General features: G+C 44.1%; 1 protein-coding gene across 1 annotated transcript; it reads left to right on the top strand.

Moving 5' to 3' along the window:
• Positions 1 to 10073: 10073 nt before the first annotated feature.
• LOC125544422 (subtilisin-like protease SBT5.3) lies at positions 10074 to 20600 on the top strand. The gene is made up of 11 exons (XM_048708115.1): positions 10074 to 10206; positions 10313 to 10377; positions 10480 to 10559; positions 10685 to 10846; positions 17840 to 17945; positions 18044 to 18590; positions 18745 to 18842; positions 18911 to 19156; positions 19243 to 19354; positions 19439 to 19652; positions 19765 to 20600. The coding sequence occupies exons 1-11, from the start codon at positions 10120 to 10122 to the stop codon at positions 20361 to 20363; spliced, it is 2316 nt and encodes a 771-aa protein (XP_048564072.1). The 5' UTR covers positions 10074 to 10119; the 3' UTR covers positions 20364 to 20600.
• The last annotated feature ends 247 nt before the right edge of the window (positions 20601 to 20847 follow it).

Below are 20847 nucleotides of genomic sequence, written 5' to 3'. Positions count from 1 at the left end.
CTCTGATTTAAATGAATAACCGTCTTGCATCAAACAAGATCCAGATATAATGTTCATGCTCAACGCTGGCACCAAATAACAATTATTTAGGTCTAAAACTAATCCCGAAGGTAGATGTAGAGGTAGCGTGCTGATGGCGATCACATCGACTTTGGAACCATTTCCCACACGCATCGTCACCTCGTCCTTAGCCAATCTTCGCTTAATCCGTAGCCCTTGTTTCGAGTTGCAAATGTTAGCCACTGAACTAGTATCAAACCCCCAGGCACTACTGCGAGCATTAGTAAGGTACACATCAATAACATGTATATCAAATATACCTCTCACTTTTCCATCCTTCTTCTCCGCCAAATACTTGGGGCAGTTCCGCTTCCAGTGACCAGTCCCTTTGCAGTAGAAACACTCAGTCTCAGGCTTAGGTCCAGACTTGGGTTTCTTTACTTGAGCAGCAACTGGTTTGTTGTTCTTCTTGAAGTTCCCTTTCTTCCCTTTACCCTTTTTCTTGAAACTGGTGGTCTTGTTGACCATCAACACTTGATGCTCCTTCTTGATTTCTACCTCCGCAGCTTTTAGCATTGCAAAGAGCTCAGGAATCATCTTATCCATCCCTTGCATATTATAGTTCATCACGAAGCTCTTGTAGCTTGGTGGCAGTGATTGAAGAACTCTGTCAATGACACTATCATCAGGAAGATTAACTCCCAGCTGAGTCAAGTGGTTGTGGTACCTAGACATTCTGAGTATATGTTCACTGACAGAACTATTCTCCTCCATCTTACAGCTGTAGAACTTATTGGAGACTTCATATCTCTCAATCCGGGATTTGCTTGTAATATTAAATTCAACTCCTGGAACATCTCATATGCTCCATGACGTTCAAAATGTCGTTGAAGTCCCGGTTCTAAGCCGTAAAGCATGGCACACTGAACTATCGAGTAGTCATCAGCTTTGCTCTGCCAGGTGTTCACAACATCTGGCGTTCCTCCTGCAGCGGGTTTGTCACCTAGCAGTGCTTCCAGGACGTAATTCTTCTGTGTAGCAATGAGGATAATCCTCAAGTTATGGACCCAGTCCGTGTAGTTACTACCATCATCTTTCAACTTAGCTTTCTCTAGGAACGCATTAAAATTCAATGGAACAACAACATGAGCCATCTATCTACAACAACATAGACATGCAAAATACTATCAGGTACTAAGTTCATGATAAATTAAAGTTCAACTAATCAAATTACTTAAGAACTCCCACTTAGATAGACATCTCTCTAATCATCTAAGTGATCACGTGATCCATATCAACTAAACCATGTCCGATCATCACGTGAGATGGAGTAGTTTTCAATGGTGAACATCACTATGTTGATCATATCTACTATATGATTCACGCTCGACCTTTCGGTCTCAGAGTTCCGAGGCCATATCTGCATATGCTAGGCTCGTCAAGTTTAACCCGAGTATTCCACGTGTGCAAAACTGGCTTGCACCCGTTGTATGTGAACGTAGAGCTTATCACACCCGATCATCACGTCGTGTCTCGGCACGACGAACTGTAGGAACAGTGCATACTCAGCGAGAACACGTATACCTTGAAATTTAGTGAGAGATCATCTTATAATGTTGCCGCCGAACTAAGCAAAATAAGATGCATAAAGGATAAACATCACATGCAATCAATATAAGTGATATGATATGGCCATCATCATCTTGTGCCTTTGATCTCCATCTCCAAAGCACCGTCATGATCACCATCATCACCGGCTTGACACCTTGATCTCCATCGAAGCATCGTTGTTGTCTCACCAACTATTGCTTCTATGACTATCGCTACCGCTTAGTGATAAAGTAAACCAATTACATGGCGATTGCATTTCATACAATAAAGCGACAACCATATGGCTCCTGCCAGTTGCCGATAACTATTTTACAAAACATGATCATCTCATACAATAAAATTTAGCATCATGTCTTGACCATATCACATCACAACATGACCTAAAAAGTTGGACGTCCTCTATTTTGTTGTTGCAAGATTTACGTGGCTGCTACGGGCTGAGCAAGAACCGTTCTTACCCACGGATCAAAAAACCACATCGCGGTATAGTGATTGCTTTTTGATCTTCAGAAAGAACCCTGTTCATTGAATCCGATTCCACTAAAGTTGGAGAAACTGACACCCACTAGCCACCTGTGTGCGAAGCACGTCAGTAGAACCAGTCTCGCGTAAGAATACGCGTAATGTCAGTGTGGGCCACTTCATCCAACAATACCGCCGAATCAAGAAACAACTAGTGACGGAAGCAATATGTATATACCCACGCCCACAACTCCTTTGTGTTCTACTCGTGCATATAACATATACGCATAAACCTGGCTCGATTGCCACTTTTGGGGAACGCAGTAATTTCAAAAATTTCCTACGCACACGCAAGATCATGGTGATGCATAGCAACGAGAGGGAAGAGTATTTTCTATGTACCCTCGTAGACCGTAAGAGGAAGCGTTATGACAACACGGTTGATGTAGTCGTACGCCTTCACGATCGACCGATCCTAGTACCGAAAGTACGACACCTCCGCGATCTGCACACGTTCGGCTCGGTGACGTCCCACAAACTCACGATCCAGCAGAGTTTCAAGGGAGAGCTTCGTCAGCACGACGGCGTGATGACGGTGATGATGATGCTACCGAAACAGGGCTTTGCCTAAGCACCGCTACAATATGACCGAGGTGGATTACGGTGGAGGTGTTGGGTTTCGTAGTAATTTCAAAAAATTTCCTACGCACATGCAAGATCATGTGATGCATAGCAACGAGAGGGGAGAGTGTTGTCTACGTACCCAACGCAGACCGACTGCGGAAGCGCTGACACAACGTAGAGGAAGTAGTCGTACGTCTTCACGATCCAACCGATCAAGCACCGAAACTACGGCACCTCCGAGTTGGAGCACACGTTCATCTCGATGACGATCCCCGGACTCCGATCCAGCAAAGTGTCGGGGAAGAGTTCCGTCAGCACGACGGCGTGGTGACGATCTTGATGCACTACAGCAGCAGGGCTTCGCCTAAACTCCGCTATAGTATTATCGAGGACTATGGTGGCAGGGGGCACCGCACACGGCTAAGGAATAGATCACATGGATCAACTTGTGTGTTTCTGGGGTGCCTCTGCCTCAGTATATAAAGGACTAGAGGGGGGAGGCTGGCCAGCCATAGGAGGCGCGCCAGGAGAGTCCTACTCCCTCTGGGAGTAGGATTCCCCCCCCCCAATCCTAGTTGGAATACGACTCCTTGAGGGGGGAAAGAGAGAGAGGGGGGCCGGCCACCTCTCCTAGTCCTAATAGGACTAGGGGAAGGGGGGAGGCGCGCGGCCACCTTGGTCTGCCCCTTTCTCCTTTCCACTAAGGCCCATCAAGGCCCATATGGTTCCCGAGGGGTTCCGGTAACCTCCCGGTACTCCGGTAAAATCCCGATTTCACCCGGAACACTTCCGATATCCAAACATGGGCTTCCAATATATCAATCTTTATGTCTCGACCATTTCGAGACTCCTCGTCATGTCCGTGATCACATCCGTGACTCCGAACAACCTTCGGTACATCAAAATGCATAAACTCATAATATAACTGTCATCGTAACCTTAAGCGTGCGGACCCTACGGGTTCGAGAACAATGTAGACATGACCAAGACACGTCTCCGGTCAATAACCAATAGCGGGACCTGGATGCACATATTAGCTCCTACCTATTCTACGAAGATCTTTATCGGTCAGACCACATAACAACATACGTTGTTCCCTTTGTCATCGGTATGTTACTTGCCCGAGATTCGATCGTCGGTATTCCAATACCTAGTTCAATCTCGTTACCAGCAAGTCTCTTTACTCGTTCTGTAATACATCATCCCGCAACTAACTCATTTAGTTGCAATGCTTGCAAGGCTTAAGTGATGTGCATTACTGAGAGGGCCCAGAGATACCTCTCCGACAATCGGAGTGACAAATCCTAATCTCGAAATACGCCAACCCAACATCTACCTTTGGAGACACCTGTAATGCTCCTTTACAATCACCCAGTTACGTTGTGACGTTTGGTAGCACCCAAAGTGTTCCTCTGGCAAACGGGAGTTGCATAATCTCATAGTCATAAGAACATGTATAAGTCATGAAGAAAGCAATAGCAACATACTAAACGATCGGGTGCTAAGCTAATGGAATGGGTCATGTCAATTAGATCATTATCTTAATGATGTGATCCCATTAATCAAATAACAACTCATTGTTCATGGTTAGGAAACATAACCATCTTTGATTAACGAGCTAGTCAAGTAGAGGCATACTAGTGACACTTTGTTTGTCTATGTATTCACACATGTATTATGTTTCCGGTTAATACAATTCTAGCATGAATAATAAACATTTATCATGATTATAAGGAAATAAATAATAACTTTATTATTGCCTCTAGGGCATATTTCCTTCGGAGGGGGGCACCGCACACGGCTAAGAGATCAATGATCAACTTGTGTGTCTATGGGGTGCCCCTCCCCCGTATATAAAGGAGTGGAGGAGGGGGAGGGCCGGCCCACTATGGCGCACCCTAGGGGAGTCCTACTCCCACCGGGAGTAGGATTCCCCCCTTCCAAGTAGTAGAAGTAGGAGAGAAGGAAGGGGAGGAGAGGGGAAAGGAAAGGGGAGGGGCCCACCCAATTCGGATTGGGCTAGGGGGGCACGCCTCCCACCTTTTCGTTTCTTCTCCTCTATTCCACTAAGGCCCAATAAGGCCCATATACTCCCCGGGGGTTTCCGGTAACCTCCCGGTACGCCAGAAAATGCCCGAACTCACCCGGAACCTTTCTGATGTCCAAACATAGGCTTCTAATATATCGATCTTTATGTCTCGACCATTTCGAGACTCCTCGTCATGTCCGTGATCATATCCGGGACTCCGAAGTACATTCGGTACATCAAAACACATAAACTCATAATACTGATCGTCACCGAATGTTAAGCGTGCGGACCCTATGGGTTCGAGAACTATGTAGACATGACCGAGACTCATCTCCGGTCAATAACCAATAGCGGAACCTGCATGCTCATATTGGTTCCTACATATTCTACAAAGATCTTTATTGGTCAAACCGCATAACAACATACGTTGTTCCCTTTGTCGTCGGTATGTTACTTGCCCGAGATTCGACCGTCGGTATCTCAATACCTAGTTCAATCTCGTTACCGGCAAGTCCCTTTACTCGTTCCATACTGCATCATCCCACAACTAACTCATTAGTCACATTGCTTGCAAGGCTTATAGTGATGTGCATTACCGAGAGGGCCCAGAGATACCTCTCCGATACTCAGAGTGAGAAATCCTAATCTCGATCTATGCCAACTCAACAAACACCATCGAAGACACCTGTGGAGCATCTTTATAGTCACCCAGTTACATTGTGACGTTTGATAGCACATTAAGTGTTCCTCCGGTATTCGGAAGTTGCATGATCTCATAGCAACAAACTAAACGATCATCGTGCTAAGCTAACGGATGGTCAAGTCAATCACATCATTCTCTAATGATGTGATCCCGTTAATCAAATGACAATTCATGTCTATGGTCAGGAAACATAACCGTCATTGATTCAACGAGCTAGTCAAGTAGAGACATACTAGTGACACTCTGTATGTCTATGTATTCACACATGAACTAAGTTTCCGGTTAATACAATTCTAGCATGAATAATAAACATTTATCATAGGAAATATAAATAACAACTTTATTATTGCCTCTAGGGCATATTTCCTTCAGACTATGTTATGGCCCGCCCAAGTTTAGTGAAAATACACTAGGATATGAGAGCAAATGGGGCATCAGATTAAAATAGTTGGACTTCCCTTCAATTTGGCCCGCCCAAGTTTTTATGTGTAGCTCCGCTACTGCTAGGGCGGACTGGCTGCTAATTCTTTTGGACCAGTTGAGTCCAACGCTGTGTGAACAAATAATTTTCATTTTTTGACGAATCTAGCATTTGACAAATTTCTTGATTTTGGTAAAGAAAAGGAACCCGTTTCAGCCTCTGTTAGCTTTATGGCTAATTATTGGTTTTCCTTCATATCATGTCACTCATGTTCTTAGGTGGATTCCAACAATGAAGGTAAAGGAGTGTTATCTGGAGTAAGGAATGGTCTTGCCACTCTGAAGACTCATGTGATCCGGAAACTCCCATCTTCTAACTATATTAAGGTCAATGTCAATGCAAGCTTCGTGGAGAGCATTACAAGTGTTAGGATGGTGGTCAAGGACTCATCTGGAAAGGTCATCATCTCCTCATAAGATTTTATTAGGGCATTGTACAAGTGTGGAGGAATCGGAATTTCGGGCTTGCCTTGCCGACCTTTGTATAGGTATCACTTTCCACAATCTCATTATTTTAGAGCCTGACTGCATTTTTTTGGTTGCAGCCCTTGCAAATAGATTTTTTTTTAACTGTCACCGGGGGGAAAGACTCTCCACCTGAATATATTTCAAAAAGGATTTTGTTACAAACTAGACAAGGCGAGAGGTAAAATAATCCCGCCACAGGCCGGTGTGAACTTTGTCCTCCACCTTCTTAAGGCGATGAGACCACAATATGAGATCTGCGATGATGCCCCTAGTAACATCATGGGGTGAGACATCTAGATCCCTAAAAGTTTTAGCATTACGAGCGTCACAAATTTTCCAAATGATAAGAAGAAGAAGAAGAATGAGAGGCCACACTGACTCGGGGAGACCCGGGTGCCCATGGGATACCCAAAGATGTGCAAAGGGGGCAGAGCAAGGGTGTAGATCAATGGCATCCCAAATGGCACGAGTTGCCGGACAATGGAAGAAGAGGTGAGCACGAGTTGATAGGTCCCCTCTGGTCAATCTGAAGAAGGAAGCGATAAGTGTATCAGACAGAGCTTATAAATAATTTTAAGCTCTCCAGGATTAATCGATTGGCCAACGTGGCGGCTCATATTGCAAAGTTTAGCTTTCATAATAGATTAGATGGTGTCTTTGTTAACAAAGTTTCGCTCTGCATGGTAAAGGTTGTAATGAACGATTGTAATATTTTTTATTTAATTAATACCAGTAAGTGTGCACGTGTAACATACGTCTATTTGAACTAATAAGTTTGCACACGCACTACGCATTTATTTGGATTAACATGTTATACTAAACTTAATACAAGACAATTTATTCATAAATTTGAAATTTCCTTATAAAGTACACGATCTCTTATTTCCAACTCGTACAAATAATTTGAAATGTCGTTTCTTCTTAATCAACATGTCTCCTGTATTAAAAGATCACCCACTTTTCTCAATGTATAAAATTTAAAATTATTTAGAAGATTCATCATGATTCTTCATATGCACACATTTATGCAAGTATAGTCACACATGAAAATGTCACTTATGATAAGCTAAGGAACCGTTTCAGTGCCAACAAATTCTAGTCAAGAATTACACAAGATCGTCATGAACATATATAGAGAGAAGTGACATCTCTTTCTCCGAGATTGATCGAACAACAAGTTTTTGTATATATCTATCCAACACTACTTCATATATATAATATAACATCTCTTATAATCCCTAACATCTAAAATCAATTTCAACTTCCACATGGCATTCTCCGTCTTTATGTATGACATGGTCAAGAAAGAATCCCGCCAATTCCTCTTGAATTGCTTGTATGCGATCATGTGGTATGAGTTCATTCCGCATCTGTCACATCTAATTTAAAGAAGAGGGTCAATACATATATATGAAAGAAACTCAACACAATTGATGGTAATAAAATAAAATTGTGAATATTATTTATGTACTAAATGATATGAAATTTACCGTGACCACAAAATATCCTACATTCATCATCATCATAATCAACATGCAGTTTTTGCTTCTCTTGTATGTAGTCCAAGTTTTCTATCAGGAAAATATGTTAACTCAACTGTAGATAAGGACGGTATGAAAATGCTCATGTAAAATTACAATTGCCATGTATCTGCTGGACAAACAAATACACTTATGCAAACTTCAGGTTTTTTTAGTAAACTTATGCGAACTTTAGTTTTTTTCATTAAAACTTATGCAAACTTCTGGGTTTTTTCAGTGAAATGTAATTTCATGACTGCAAGTAAGGTCTTGGTTCAGCGAATTTGTCTGTGAGTTCACTATGTAGTCGTGAGTTGGCCATGTAATAACCGGTAGTCAGTACTTAAAAAAACAGGGATGTATGTTGCAGGTACGCGAAAATCAGTGAAAAAATAAAGAAAGAAAGAACGTGAACGTCTCTGTGTGTGCTCCAACGCTCCTCTATTTCTCATTGCCTCATCTCTAGTTCCTGTACTTCTAGATGTGTCACCACCGGCGAGGTAGCGATGACAGTAAAAAAACAACACTCAATACTTACTTAATTAATGCGTGCGTGTGGTGCGTTCGCGTGAAGGCGAGCGTCTCCATCGTTTAGGCCTGCGAGTGGCTGCGGCGACCGTGTCCTCTCACCAGCTGGGTGGCATTGTCGACGCAGGTGAGTCAGTCATCCAGCTTTGAGGCGGCGGCCTCCACGCGCCGGGATTAGCTTTGGACGACGTCGTCCACGCGCGAGTACCGGACAAGCGTGTCCAACGGAGCAGCACGCGTCAGAGCTGAGGGAGTCGGCGGTGGCTTCGGGCGAGTGAGATGGGGCCGTGATTAGCTTCACCTGCTGCACAGTGGCCGAGACCTGCACCGCCCTAGGGACGATGATGGTTGGCGACCAGGCGAATCTACATGCATGGTTGTGGGGGCAGATTTTTTTGTCCCGCTTATACTGGTCCAAGATACTCAGCATTGCCCCCACCTGAAGGACCTCGGGAGTGGGTGGTTGTCAGCGTGTGTGTTGTGGATGGAGCTGAAGTCGACGAGGATGCCGGTGGTTCCCGAAGAGCATGCCCAGGATGTGGACGAAGTCGTTGCAATCAGTAGAAGTGTGTTCGGAGGAAGCCGCAGCTCCTCCTCGTGTGTCTCCCATTGTGGCTCGCGTGGGTGGTGGGCTGGTGACGGCTGGCGACTCGTGATCACGATTCCCTGATGGGAGACGATAGGATGCGCTCGCGATTAGTTTCCTAATAATTAGATGCGTTCGTGATTAGTTATCTAATAGGATGTAGCCATGATTAGTTTTTCAATAATTAGATGCGTCCGTGATTAATTTCCTAATAGGATGGCTCGTAATTATTTTCCATGCGCGCGTGATTTTTTTTCCTAATAATAGGATGGGTTTGTGATTAGTTTCCTAATAATTAGATGTGTTCGTGATTAGTTTCTTAATAGGATGTGTCCGTGATTATAGTTTCCTAATTGACCAGGCATGGACTTTCATATTTTCATCCGCGGTGGAGTATGGTCAGTCAATGTAAATTGCTAAGTGCACGCAGAGAACAGATTCGGTTAAGGCTAGCTGTTAGATTGAGTTTAGTGGGACTAATCATACGGTGGTAATGTATCCGTTTAGGTTTTGTGGGATGCACTTAGAAAAGATAATGTTTGCTCTTTTATAAGTAGTATAGATTAGTTCTTAATAGGATGTGTCCGTGATTATAGTTTCCTAATTGATCAGGCATGGACTTTCATATTTTCCTCCGCGGTGGAGTACGGTCAGTCAATGTAAATTGCTAAGTGCACACAGAGAACAGATTCGGTTAAGGCTAGCCGTTAGATTGAGTTTAGTGGGACTAATCATGCGGTGGTAATGTATCCGTTTACGTTTTGTGAGATGCACTTAGAAAAGATAATGTTTGCTCTTTTATAAGTAGTATAGATACGAGGTGATGTTTTTCAAAAAAAAAAGAGATTGATGCAGGAACAGTGCAGAAAGTGCTATCATCGTGCTCGTTGCATGAATCCTGACCAGCTTGCACGTTACCCGCATGTGGAGCTCCTTTTTTCTATGCAGTGGCTTAGATACCGGGTTATCCAACGTGGGGTTGTGCACTTGTGCTCCTCACGGAGAAGAAAAATACTTATACAACACCGAGCAATTTTGACTTTGGCGTCTATAAATTCAATGGCGCCCGGCCCCGGTGGAAGCCCAAGCGGCTTAGCGGATCGGTGAAATGGGGAGAGGAGGCCGCGTTTTGCTGCTAGCCTTCGTGCTCTTCCTCACGTCACACTTGACGACGCCGGCGTCCGCTGCCACGAAGGCAAATCTCTCTCTCTCTCTCTCTCTCTCTCTCTCTCTCTCTCTCTAAACAGTTTGTACTTGTTTCTGTTTATCTCTAATTGATAGTGCTCCTCCTGTGCATGCAGTCCTGTTTGCTTGTCTTGAGTGATCTGACGTCTTGGCCTGCTCTGATCGCTGGAGTCACCAACCAGTAAGCACAATATATAGCACGCTAACTATCTACGTCCATCATACATTAGTTCGTGCAGAAGAAGACGCCTAGCCTTTGGTTCTTGATCGCCAAAACATGCAGGTACAAACAATTGTATCTCTTCAAGGAAATCAGCGCCATCGGGTTGCAGATCGACGACAGCTTGTTCCCAGCCCTCGAACGTAAGTGCCGCGCATATGATCATGATCCAAGGATTTCCGTGTTTGAGTTTACTGCTTCATCAGCAGTTTTTACCTAACACTAACCACGTCACACGCTGCACTGGCCGATTATTCTTTTGGTTCAGAGCTCCCCGGGGTTCTGGCTGTGATCCCGGACAGGCTTCACAAGGTCCAAACGACGCATTCCTGGGAGTTCCTCGGGCTGGAGAGCGGCGGCGAGCCGAAAAACGAGTGGAAGTACGACGCCAAGTTCGGCGAGGGGGTCGTTATTGGAAACGTCGACACCGGTAATCTCGCAGTTAAATTGCATCATTTCTTCACATCAATCTAGCCCATACATACTCCCCAGGAATCGCAGTATATACCACTACCACTACCAACTCGATATCTTTTGATTGATCGCCGGAATCTTATCTTGACCTAATAATCAATTAATTGCTTTCATATTAATACGCACGGGGTATGTGGGTTGGTCGTACCGCGTATTCCGTGCCATGCATCATGCATGGCACCTGTCTAACACACGCATGCACTGTCGACAGCCTAAAGTCGAAGCACTGGTTTGACCTGGATCCTAATAGTGAGCACTTAGTAGTACTCCCTTCGGATTTGGTCAAAGTCAAACAAACTTTGTTAATTTTGACTAAGTTTATAGAAAAATATATCAAGATTCATAATATGAAATCGGTATTGTTAGATGTATCATGAAATTAGTTTTCATACCATATAGCTTTAGTATAGTAAATATTGATATATTTTTTATAAATTTGGCAAACTTCATAAAGTTTGACTTTGATCAATCTTATATACAGACTAAAAAAACGAAGGGAGTACGTGATTAATTAAATAGAGGTCTTCACATGCATGAAATACTACTCCCTCCTGGATGAGTACATAATAATTTGTTGTCCCCGCGATATATTCCATCCTGGATGGAACATAATCAAATCCCAGTAACATGCCGGAGTGTGAAGTCAACTGAAACCTGACAGATGATACGCATCAAGGCCCCACGATCTTACTCGAAATCTGTTGCTCACTCCAATCCATTTTTTCCGGAGACGCTCGGTACAAAGTTGTACTAAGTGTGCATTAATTAATATGGATTGGAGGGAGTAGCTTTTTCCCTCAGAGGTAACAATCAATTACGTTGACATTGTTTTTGTACATTGCACACTTAGAAAATATGAAAATGGTGAATAAGTAGGTATATGTAAGAAAATCAAAAGTATATATTCCATCCTGGATGGAACATAATCAAATCCCAGTAACATGCCGGAGTGTGAAGTCAACTGAAACCTGACAGATGATACGCATCAAGGCCCCACGATCTTACTCGAAATCTGTTGCTCACTCCAATCCATTTTTTCCGGAGACGCTCGGTACAAAGTTGTACTAAGTGTGCATTAATTAATATGGATTGGAGGGAGTAGCTTTTTCCCTCAGAGGTAACAATCAATTACGTTGACATTGTTTTTGTACATTGCACACTTAGAAAATATGAAAATGGTGAATAAGTAGGTATATGTAAGAAAATCAAAAGTATGATTTGATCTCGAGCTTAAAAACTCCACATCCTAAGAAAATTGTTTTTTAGGACGGCTATAACTCTGTTGACCCGGAGAGAATTCAACAGTTGATAGCCGTCCCATCAAGAGGTTATTATCCTTGATGTCTAGATCAGACAGTTGTTAGCTTTAACTTAATTAATAGTTATTTCCTCTGTTCACAAATATATGGTGTTCTAACTTTTTTCTAAACTGAATGTATATAGAGACATTTTAGTGTGTTTATTCACCCATTTTAGTGTGTATATGTGGTCCACATTGAAGTATACAAAACATCTTATATTTGTGAACAAAGGGAATATTTCTTAGTCAGTTTTGTTTCTGAAAGTTCACTAGTTAGTTCACAAACATTTGCATATTGCACTATTGAGTAATCTTTCAAATTCATTGCACACCACAAGAGTGTTTAATATGGTTTAAAGATATCCAACGTCGCATGAGATTTTTTTTCTTCAAAAGGACAATAGACCCCTGGCCTCTACATCGATTGATGCACACAACCATCCATTATTGCAAACTTCCAAGTGTCATTCTTAGTCGTCCAACAAGACTTACTGACCTCTTCCTAAAAACATTCTTTGCAATAGTAGTATGACCTTAGCAAATGCTAGGATGGCCAATCCACTGTCATTCGAGTTGGAAACATTAAAAGACAATTGCCTTCCCTAAATACCTCTCACTCCACACACTAGTAGAAAAGGGGGCTTTAGTCCAGGCCGGGTAAGTCCATTAGTCCCGGTTCAGTCCAGAACCAGGACCAATGGGTGCATTTATCCCGATTCGTGCGGCTAAGGCATTAGTCCCGGTTCACCTGGGTCCTTTAGTCCCGGTTCGTGCCACGAACCGGGACTAAAGGGTGCGATGCCCATTAGTCCCGATTGGTGGCACCAACCGGTACTAAAGGTTAGACCTTTAGTCCCGGTTGGTGCCACCAACCGGGACTAATGGGCTTTGAGGCATTAGTACCGGTTCATGGCACGAACCGGTACTAAAGGTCCCATTTTCAAACTCTCTCCCCCTCCCCTGTGGACCGCCTTTTCAGTTTTAGAAAAAACAAAAGAAAATGATGGAAATGTCAAAAAAAATAAAATAAGTTTCCCATGTGATATGTGGTCTAGTTGTTGGGAAAATTTACAAATATGAATTTCGACTTTATTTACAAAATCTCTCTGGAATTTGTAAAATGGGCATAACTTTTGCATACCAACTCGGATTAAAAAGTTTTTTATATGAAAAATCATCTACTCGAAAAGTTACATCAAATGGAGACCGCCTACGACCTGTTTGCAAATTTGTAGAATCCTCAAATTCCAAAAGGAAAAAAAGTTATGCTCAAATTTCAGTTTTTTTAAATTTTCATTAAATCTGGTCAAACTATGGTCAAACTACTTATTCAAGAAGTATTAGTGTTACTAAATAATTATTCAAGAATATTAGTGTTATTAAATAATTATTTCAGTTTTTTTGAATTTTGGTCAAATCTGATCAAACTATGGTCAAACTGTGGTCAAACAATGGTCAAACTACTTATTCAAGAAATATTAGTGTTACTAAAAAATTATTGTTTTTTAGAACAATAGTTTCAAACTCAAACAGTGAAATGTGTGACTTCATGCTCAAGCTAAACTCCTGAGGGTTAATAGGATTGACATCTTACTATTGTCAGGAAAACAACGAGTGCAGACTTGGAAACGGGGGAGAATAGAACCCGGAAGTTAAGCGTGCTCATGCTGGGGGAGTGGGAGGATGGGTGACCGTCTGGGAAGTTAGATGATTTGGAATGATGAGGGGTGATTAAAGATTAAATTGAGCAGTGATGAGGGGTGATTAGAGATTAGAGGTTAAAATAATTCAGAAATTTGAAAATAAAAAAAATTCAAAAAAATTTTAAAAAAAAATTCAAAAAAAATCAGAAAATTTCCTTTAGTACCGGTTGGTGTTACCAACCGGGACTAAAGGTGGACCAGCCACGTAGAGGGCCTTTAGTCCCGGTTCTGGTTTGAACCGGGACTAAAGGGTCAGGGCATTAGTACCGACCCTTTAGTCCCGGTTCAGGAACCGGGACTAAAGGCCCTTACCAACCGGGATAACAGGCCCTTTTTCTACCAGTGACACCTATTCATCCACACCTCCTCATACATTTGCATGAAGGCCTAAACGTCTTGTTATTGTTGTTGTTGTTTCAATCTCATTGTCTATGTCCTTCTCCACCAATAAACTATGCAGGACATCCTTGTCCACCTAGTGGTGGTGAGAATGCCATCGTTCTCGTATTTCTGTACCCCTGGTTTTCAAATCAATGTTCATGATGTCATGGAGTGAGTCATTAGGACCATGGGTTCATTTTTTTAACAGAGTACAGACACACTCATATATACACGCATACACTCACTCTATGAACGCACACATGCACACTTTACCCCCTATGAGCACCTCCAAGAAAGTGAGCCGGCATATCATCTTGAGATATTACGAAGTCATCATAGGTGCTTCGTAGTAGATGGGAACGTCTCCTCCCACTGAACGCGCATTGCCGGAAATCTTAAAATAAATCTAGGTTAAATGCGAGCACTAGGACTTAAACCCTGATGGGCTGGAGATACACTGTCCTTTTAACCATCCAACCACAGGCTGGTTCGCGTCGGTTGATTGTGGAGGCACAATGCAAAATGGCCATCATTGTTTCCTGTACTCCATACTAGACTAGCCGAGGTCAATGTGAAACTCAATGTCATATTTCGGCACAGTTGGTGCCAAGGATGCTTGTTATCCCAATGGAACATATAGTGGGGTTAAGGGCACGAGGTGTCATAATCGAAATCATTGGAAGTCTTCATGGAGAGGGAAAGGCGAAAGATCTCAAAGCTATGCTTTCAACCTAGTCCCCATGTTGACATGGCTGACACTTGGCGGGTGGTTGCAAGGGTGTCGATTATGAGGGTAGGAAGCTCAGGAGGACTTGGTGCGGTTGGATGCTTGTTAGGATGAACATGGATAGAAGAAAAGGAGCATGCACCCTCAACGCTATCCAACCACTTTGTTGTGTCCAAAAAAGTTGTTAGATGGAGAAAGTTCCCACTTCTTCCTAGATGAATGTTTGTTTCATTTGAAAAATATGTAATAATTACATTTTTTTTGTTTGCTGAAACAAGTTTCATCCCCTTGTATCACTAGTAGAAAAAGGACCTGATGTGAGACACATTAGTCCCGGTTCGATTTTGGCCCGGTACTAATGGCACCATTAGTGTCGGTTCGAACGGCTATGCATTAATGCCGGTTCGTCTTGAACCTTTAGTACCGGTTCGTTCCAGGAACCGGTGCTAAAGGGGTGGTGGCAGGCTGGCGTCAGGCCGGGGCCCCATGATCACCTTTAATACCGGTTCGTGGCACAAACTGGTACTAAAGGGCTAGCCTTCAGTACCGGTTCGTGCCATGAATCGGGACTAAAGGGGTCTGACCTATAGTCCCGGTTGGAGACACAAACCGGGACTATAGGGCAATTTTCAAACTCTACCCCCCCCTCGTGTATCGCCATTTCAGTTTTGAAAAGAAAATGATAAAAACTTCAGAAAATAAAATCCTTCGAGAGGTAGTTATATTACAACACCTACTAGTTATGAAAATTTGAAAACTTAAATTTGGACATGTTTTGCAAAAAGTGTAGGGAAAATGTAAAGCAGCTATAACTTTTGCATACGATGTCGGAAAAAAAAACGTATAATATATCAAAACATTCAGCACGAAAATCCGCATCCGATTTTGACCGCCTACGGCCTGTTTGCAATTTTTTAGAATCCTCAAATTCCAAAAGGAAAAAAAGATATGCTCAAATTTCAGTTTTTTTAATTTTGGTCAAACTATGGTCAAACTACTTATTCAAGAAGTATTAATGTTACTACATAATTATTCAAGAATATTAGTGTTACTAAATAATTATTTCAATTTTTTGAATTTTGGTCAAATCTGGTCAAACTATGGTCAAACTGTGGTCAAACTATGGTCAAACTTATTCAAGAAATATTAGTGTTACTAAATAATTACTGTTTTTTAGAATAATAGTTTCAAACTCAAATGGTGAAATGAGTGACCTAATGCTCAAGCTAAACTGTTGAGGGTTAATAGGATTGACAGCTTACATTTGTGAGGAAAACAACAAGTGTAGACTTGAAAGTAGGGGGAATAGAACTCCGAAGTTAAGCGTGCTCAGGCTGGGGGAGTGAGAGGATGGGTGACCGACCGGGAAGTTAGACGATTTAGAATGAGTGATCCACACTTGAGCAGTTAAGAGGGATGATTAGAGACTAAATCATCAAATAATTCAATTTAGAAAATTGAAAAATAAAAAAAAATCCCAAATTTTTTTAAAAAAAAATCAAAAAAAAAACCTTTAGTACCGGTTAGTAACACCAACCGGTACTAAAGGTCCCCCATGCCACTAAAGGCCTTTAGTGCTCACACTTTAGTGCCGGTTACAGAACCGGCACTAAAGGCCTTTACGAACCGGTTTTAAAGCTTCGCTTTTTTACTAGTGTATGTTGCACTCAGGAAATTTTTTATCTTGGGAAAACATTTTTTACCACACTGACAACATAATAACATTTCACTCGACACAAATTTATGACAGATCAAAACACATTCTGGTTGCCATGGAATCAGATTTGTAGAGACGAGGAAAAAAATTGAGTTGAAGAAGAAAATTCAGTTACATCGGAGATGAGTTTTTGTGTGATTTTAAGAAGCTTTAGTTGGGCTTGAAGCAAATTTAAATAACATAGAACCAAAATGTTGCCATATGGAAGCAATATGCATTCGTAGTACAACTGACGCATTATTTGCTTGATTAATTAGTTGAAATTTTTGTGATTTGCATGATTGTCTTACGGTATTGCATGTAGCCATTAATATATGCTTTATAAGGACGTAGAAAATGTTTCGGTCGCGTGAAAGTTAGAGCAAAAGATGATTGTGGAACAGGTGAGCCCTAACTTTTGTCAAGTATACTTACCAAAAGATCCCATCCTTCTTTATTCTGAAACCAGCTCCTAATGCAAGATCACCGTTAAGGCACGTCACCCTAAAACAAACAGTCGTAAGATTACATTGAGAATCAGTTAAGTCCGTTAATGAAAAGACACGCCCTTAATGAAAAGATGTCCTTCGTTAAAAGACACATTCTTGATGAAAATACTTCTTTTCATGAAAGGTGCATTGTAAAAGATTAAAAAGAAGACCCGCAAAAAAAAGATTAAAAAGAAGAACCATAATTACTGTATTATATTAGCATGCTACAAAATTTATAACTTTTCAAAACAAGAAAAATTGCGACCATCATGTACTAAATCAACGACACTCATTTCGGGACGGAGGGGATAGAATTAAACATTACATTTTTTTCCTTTTCGACTGTATTTAAACTTTGCTACTCTATTCATTAGAAAGGACAAAAAAATTGCGAATAAATAAAGTACTCCCTCCGTCCCAAAATTCCTGTCTTAGATTTGTCTAGTTACGGATGAATCTAATACTAAAACATGACTTGATACATTCATATTTAGACAAATCTAAGACAAGAATTTTGAGATAGAGGAAGTACAAATTTTATATCTAAATGTTTTAAAATAAACTCCCTAAAATATATAGTATAATAATACTCACATCAAAGTATGACTTTTGCACTAGTTTTATTTTATTTTGCATTTTACACGCGCGAAGGTGTATCGCCGACATCCGAAAGCTTCCGGGACGACGGCTTCGGCGCGCCGTCGGGGTGGTGTGGCAAATGCGATTCCGGCAAAGACTCCACCTTCCGCTGCAATAAGTAAGGCAAATATCCACTGGCCCTTACGTCGAGTACAATGCAATCAAGCAACATTTCACTGACACCGTGACACGTACGCCGTGCAATGGTGCGTGCAGTAAGTTGATCGGCGCGAGGTTTTTCAACGCGGGCGTCCAGGTGCCAGATTTCCTGGACCAGCCGGTGGAAGGCAAGCAGCTGAACCAGACTGATCTGAACTCGCCGCGGGACTACGACGGGCACGGCTCGCACACCCTGTCCACCGCGGGCGGCGGATTCGTCCAGGGCGCCGGCGCCTTCGGCCGCGGGAGTGGCACGGCCAAGGGCGGCTCGCCGCGGGCGCGCGTGGCCTCGTACAAAGCGTGCTACACGGCGGGGTGCTCCAGCCTGGACATCCTCGCGGCCATATTCGCGGCGGTCGAGGACGGCGTGCACGTGCTCTCGCTCTCCGTGGGCGCGCCGGCCGCGGACTACGCGGCCGACCTCATGGCGATCGGCACGTTGTACGCGGTCCACAAGGGGGTCGCCGTCGTGGCCTCCGCCGGCAACTCGGGCCCGCAGCCAGGCTCGGTGACCAACCTGGCTCCCTGGATCCTCACGGTCGGCGCAAGCACCATGGACAGAGACTTTGCAGCTGATGCCGTCTTCGGCAACAGCACCGTCAAGGTCTGGTCGTCCATCGGACCTTGCGTGCATGTACACCGTGCAGCCTTGCTCAATTACTCAATCACCGCTAGCACTGTGTTTGCAGTTCATGTAAAATTTATGTTGATAGATTGCTCATGCCGTACCGTTCTGGATGCATGCAACTGATTTGCAGGGACGAAGTCTATCAGCTAGCACTCTGCCTGCTGGCCAGCCATATCCGATGATCAGCGGGCAGGACGCCTCCGCCGCCGACCAATCCATCGACAACTCGTAAGAATAGGATCTTGTTTGGATCGACTGTCCCAGTGTGCTGACTGATGAGATCCCTCTGCCTGCAGGACGCTGTGCCTTCCCGGTTCGCTAGACCCTGCCAAGGTGAGAGGCAAGATAGTTGTGTGTACCAGGGGAGCGAACGGCAGAGTCGAGAAGGGGCTGGTGGTGAAGCAGGCCAGTGGCGTCGGGATGGTCCTCTGCAACGGTGCCGGCGGCGCGGTTGACATCATCGCCGATCCACATCTCGTTCCAGCGGCTCATTGCTCCTACTCACAGTGCGAGGATCTCTTAAAGTACCTACAATCCACCGAGTAAGCAGCACACTAAAAAACTCCCTAGCTTTGTAGGCATGGTCATTAACCCAACATTCATTAATCACTCCCTCGCTCCGGTTTAGGTTTCCCGTCGGTTACATCACAGCAAGGGACGAACTTGGCGTGAAGCCAGCGCCGGTGATGGCAGACTTCTCGTCCCGTGGGCCAAACACCATCACTCCTCAGATCCTCAAGGTTGGGTTGGCGCGTTAATTAATCAGCTTGCACCATCTTAGTGAGTAGTGACTCCACCGTGGTTCTAATTTTCTCGGGTGGCAGCCTGACGTTACGGCGCCCGGGGTCGACGTGATCGCCGCGTACAGCGAGGAAGTTCCGGCTACTGACCTGCCTTTCGACGACCGCCGTGTCCCCTACAACATGGTGTCCGGCACCTCCATGTCGTGCCCCCACGTGGCGGGCATCGCCGGACTGATCAAGGCGAAGCACCCTGACTGGAGCCCCGCCATGATCAAGTCGGCGATCATGACCACCGGTGAGAGCACGGCAGGCCACCACAGCTGCACTAATTTTGTCCGTCGAGCCCTGTAAGAGCAGCAATCGCATGGACTTATGAAGTGCTTCTTCTCTGAATTATGTTTGTGCAGCATCCACCGGAGGCAACGACGACGGCCAGATCCGAGACGAGACCGGCGCGGCCGCCACCCCGTTCAGCTACGGCTCGGGCCACGTGAACCCCGTCCGGGCCCTGGACCCCGGCCTGGTGTACGACACTACGCCGTACGACTACGCCAACTTCCTCTGCTCCGTGCGGCCGACCCAGACGCAGAGCCTGACCCCCTTGTCGATCCCCTTGCTCCTCCCTCTGTTCGTCGGCGCCAATGCCAACCCGTTCCGGTGCAGCCTTGGCGCCTACCGCCCCGAGGACCTCAACTACCCGTCCATCTCCGCGGCTTGCCTCTCCCGCTCCGGCACCACCACGGTGAAGCGCCGGGTGAGGAACGTGGGCGCGGGGCCGTGGCTCCAGTACAACGTCACCGTCGTGCAGCCGGCTGCGGGTGTCAGGATCACGGTGCAGCCAGGCACGCTGAGCTTCGGTAAAATCAACGAGGAGAAGGAGTTCACGGTAAAGCTGGAAATTTGCGACGCTACCGCGGCCGCCGGCTACGTGTTCGGCAGCATTGAGTGGTCGGACGGGAAGCACAGCGTCCGGAGCCCCGTCGTGGCCACCACCAAGTGCGGGTAAGGTAGGGTGATCGGCTGCGATTCCTTCAAGCTGGAATCGGCAATCAAAAACACTAGTGTTGGCACGCTAACTCGCTAAGGTTTACCATTTGTTCGGCTAAACAAAAGAGCCGTTGTAATCTTGTCCCTCGATGTATTGCCACAATGTTGCATCCGAAACGTCAGCATTAATGTGTAAAAGCATCTTCAACAGACGCGCGGTAGCGCCGCGCGTTAAAAAATATTTGCAGCGTCGAAATAGTGTTTTAATGTGTGTGGGAGGGTGATTGCTTTTTCAGATGCCGCAAAATTTAGCGCGTCACTGTAGCGCTTCACCAGGCTTGGTAAAATCCAACACGCGCTTAGCCGGCGCTTGGCAAATATGAAACAACACATACCAATTTGACAGTATGAAACAAGATGATCTCAAACATTAAAAATATGCAAAATCATGAGTTGGGCAATATAGCATAGTTTAAATTCATGGCATAGTTCAAAATCACCTA

This window comes from Triticum urartu, chromosome 3 (assembly GCF_003073215.2).
Source record: "Triticum urartu cultivar G1812 chromosome 3, Tu2.1, whole genome shotgun sequence".
NCBI classification, from domain to species: Eukaryota; Viridiplantae; Streptophyta; class Magnoliopsida; order Poales; family Poaceae; genus Triticum; species Triticum urartu.
Note: the sequence above shows the minus strand (reverse complement) of the source record. Positions and strands in the feature narration are given on the sequence as shown.

Coding starts and splice junctions, on each gene's coding strand:
- LOC125544422 (XM_048708115.1), top strand. CDS start 10,120: ATGGGGAGAGGAGGCCGCGTTTTGCTGCTAGCCTTCGTGCTCTTCCTC. Junction 10,378..10,479: donor ATCGCTGGAGTCACCAACCA/GTAAGCACAATA, acceptor CAAAACATGCAG/GTACAAACAATTGTATCTCT. Junction 18,843..18,910: donor GACCAATCCATCGACAACTC/GTAAGAATAGGA, acceptor CTCTGCCTGCAG/GACGCTGTGCCTTCCCGGTT.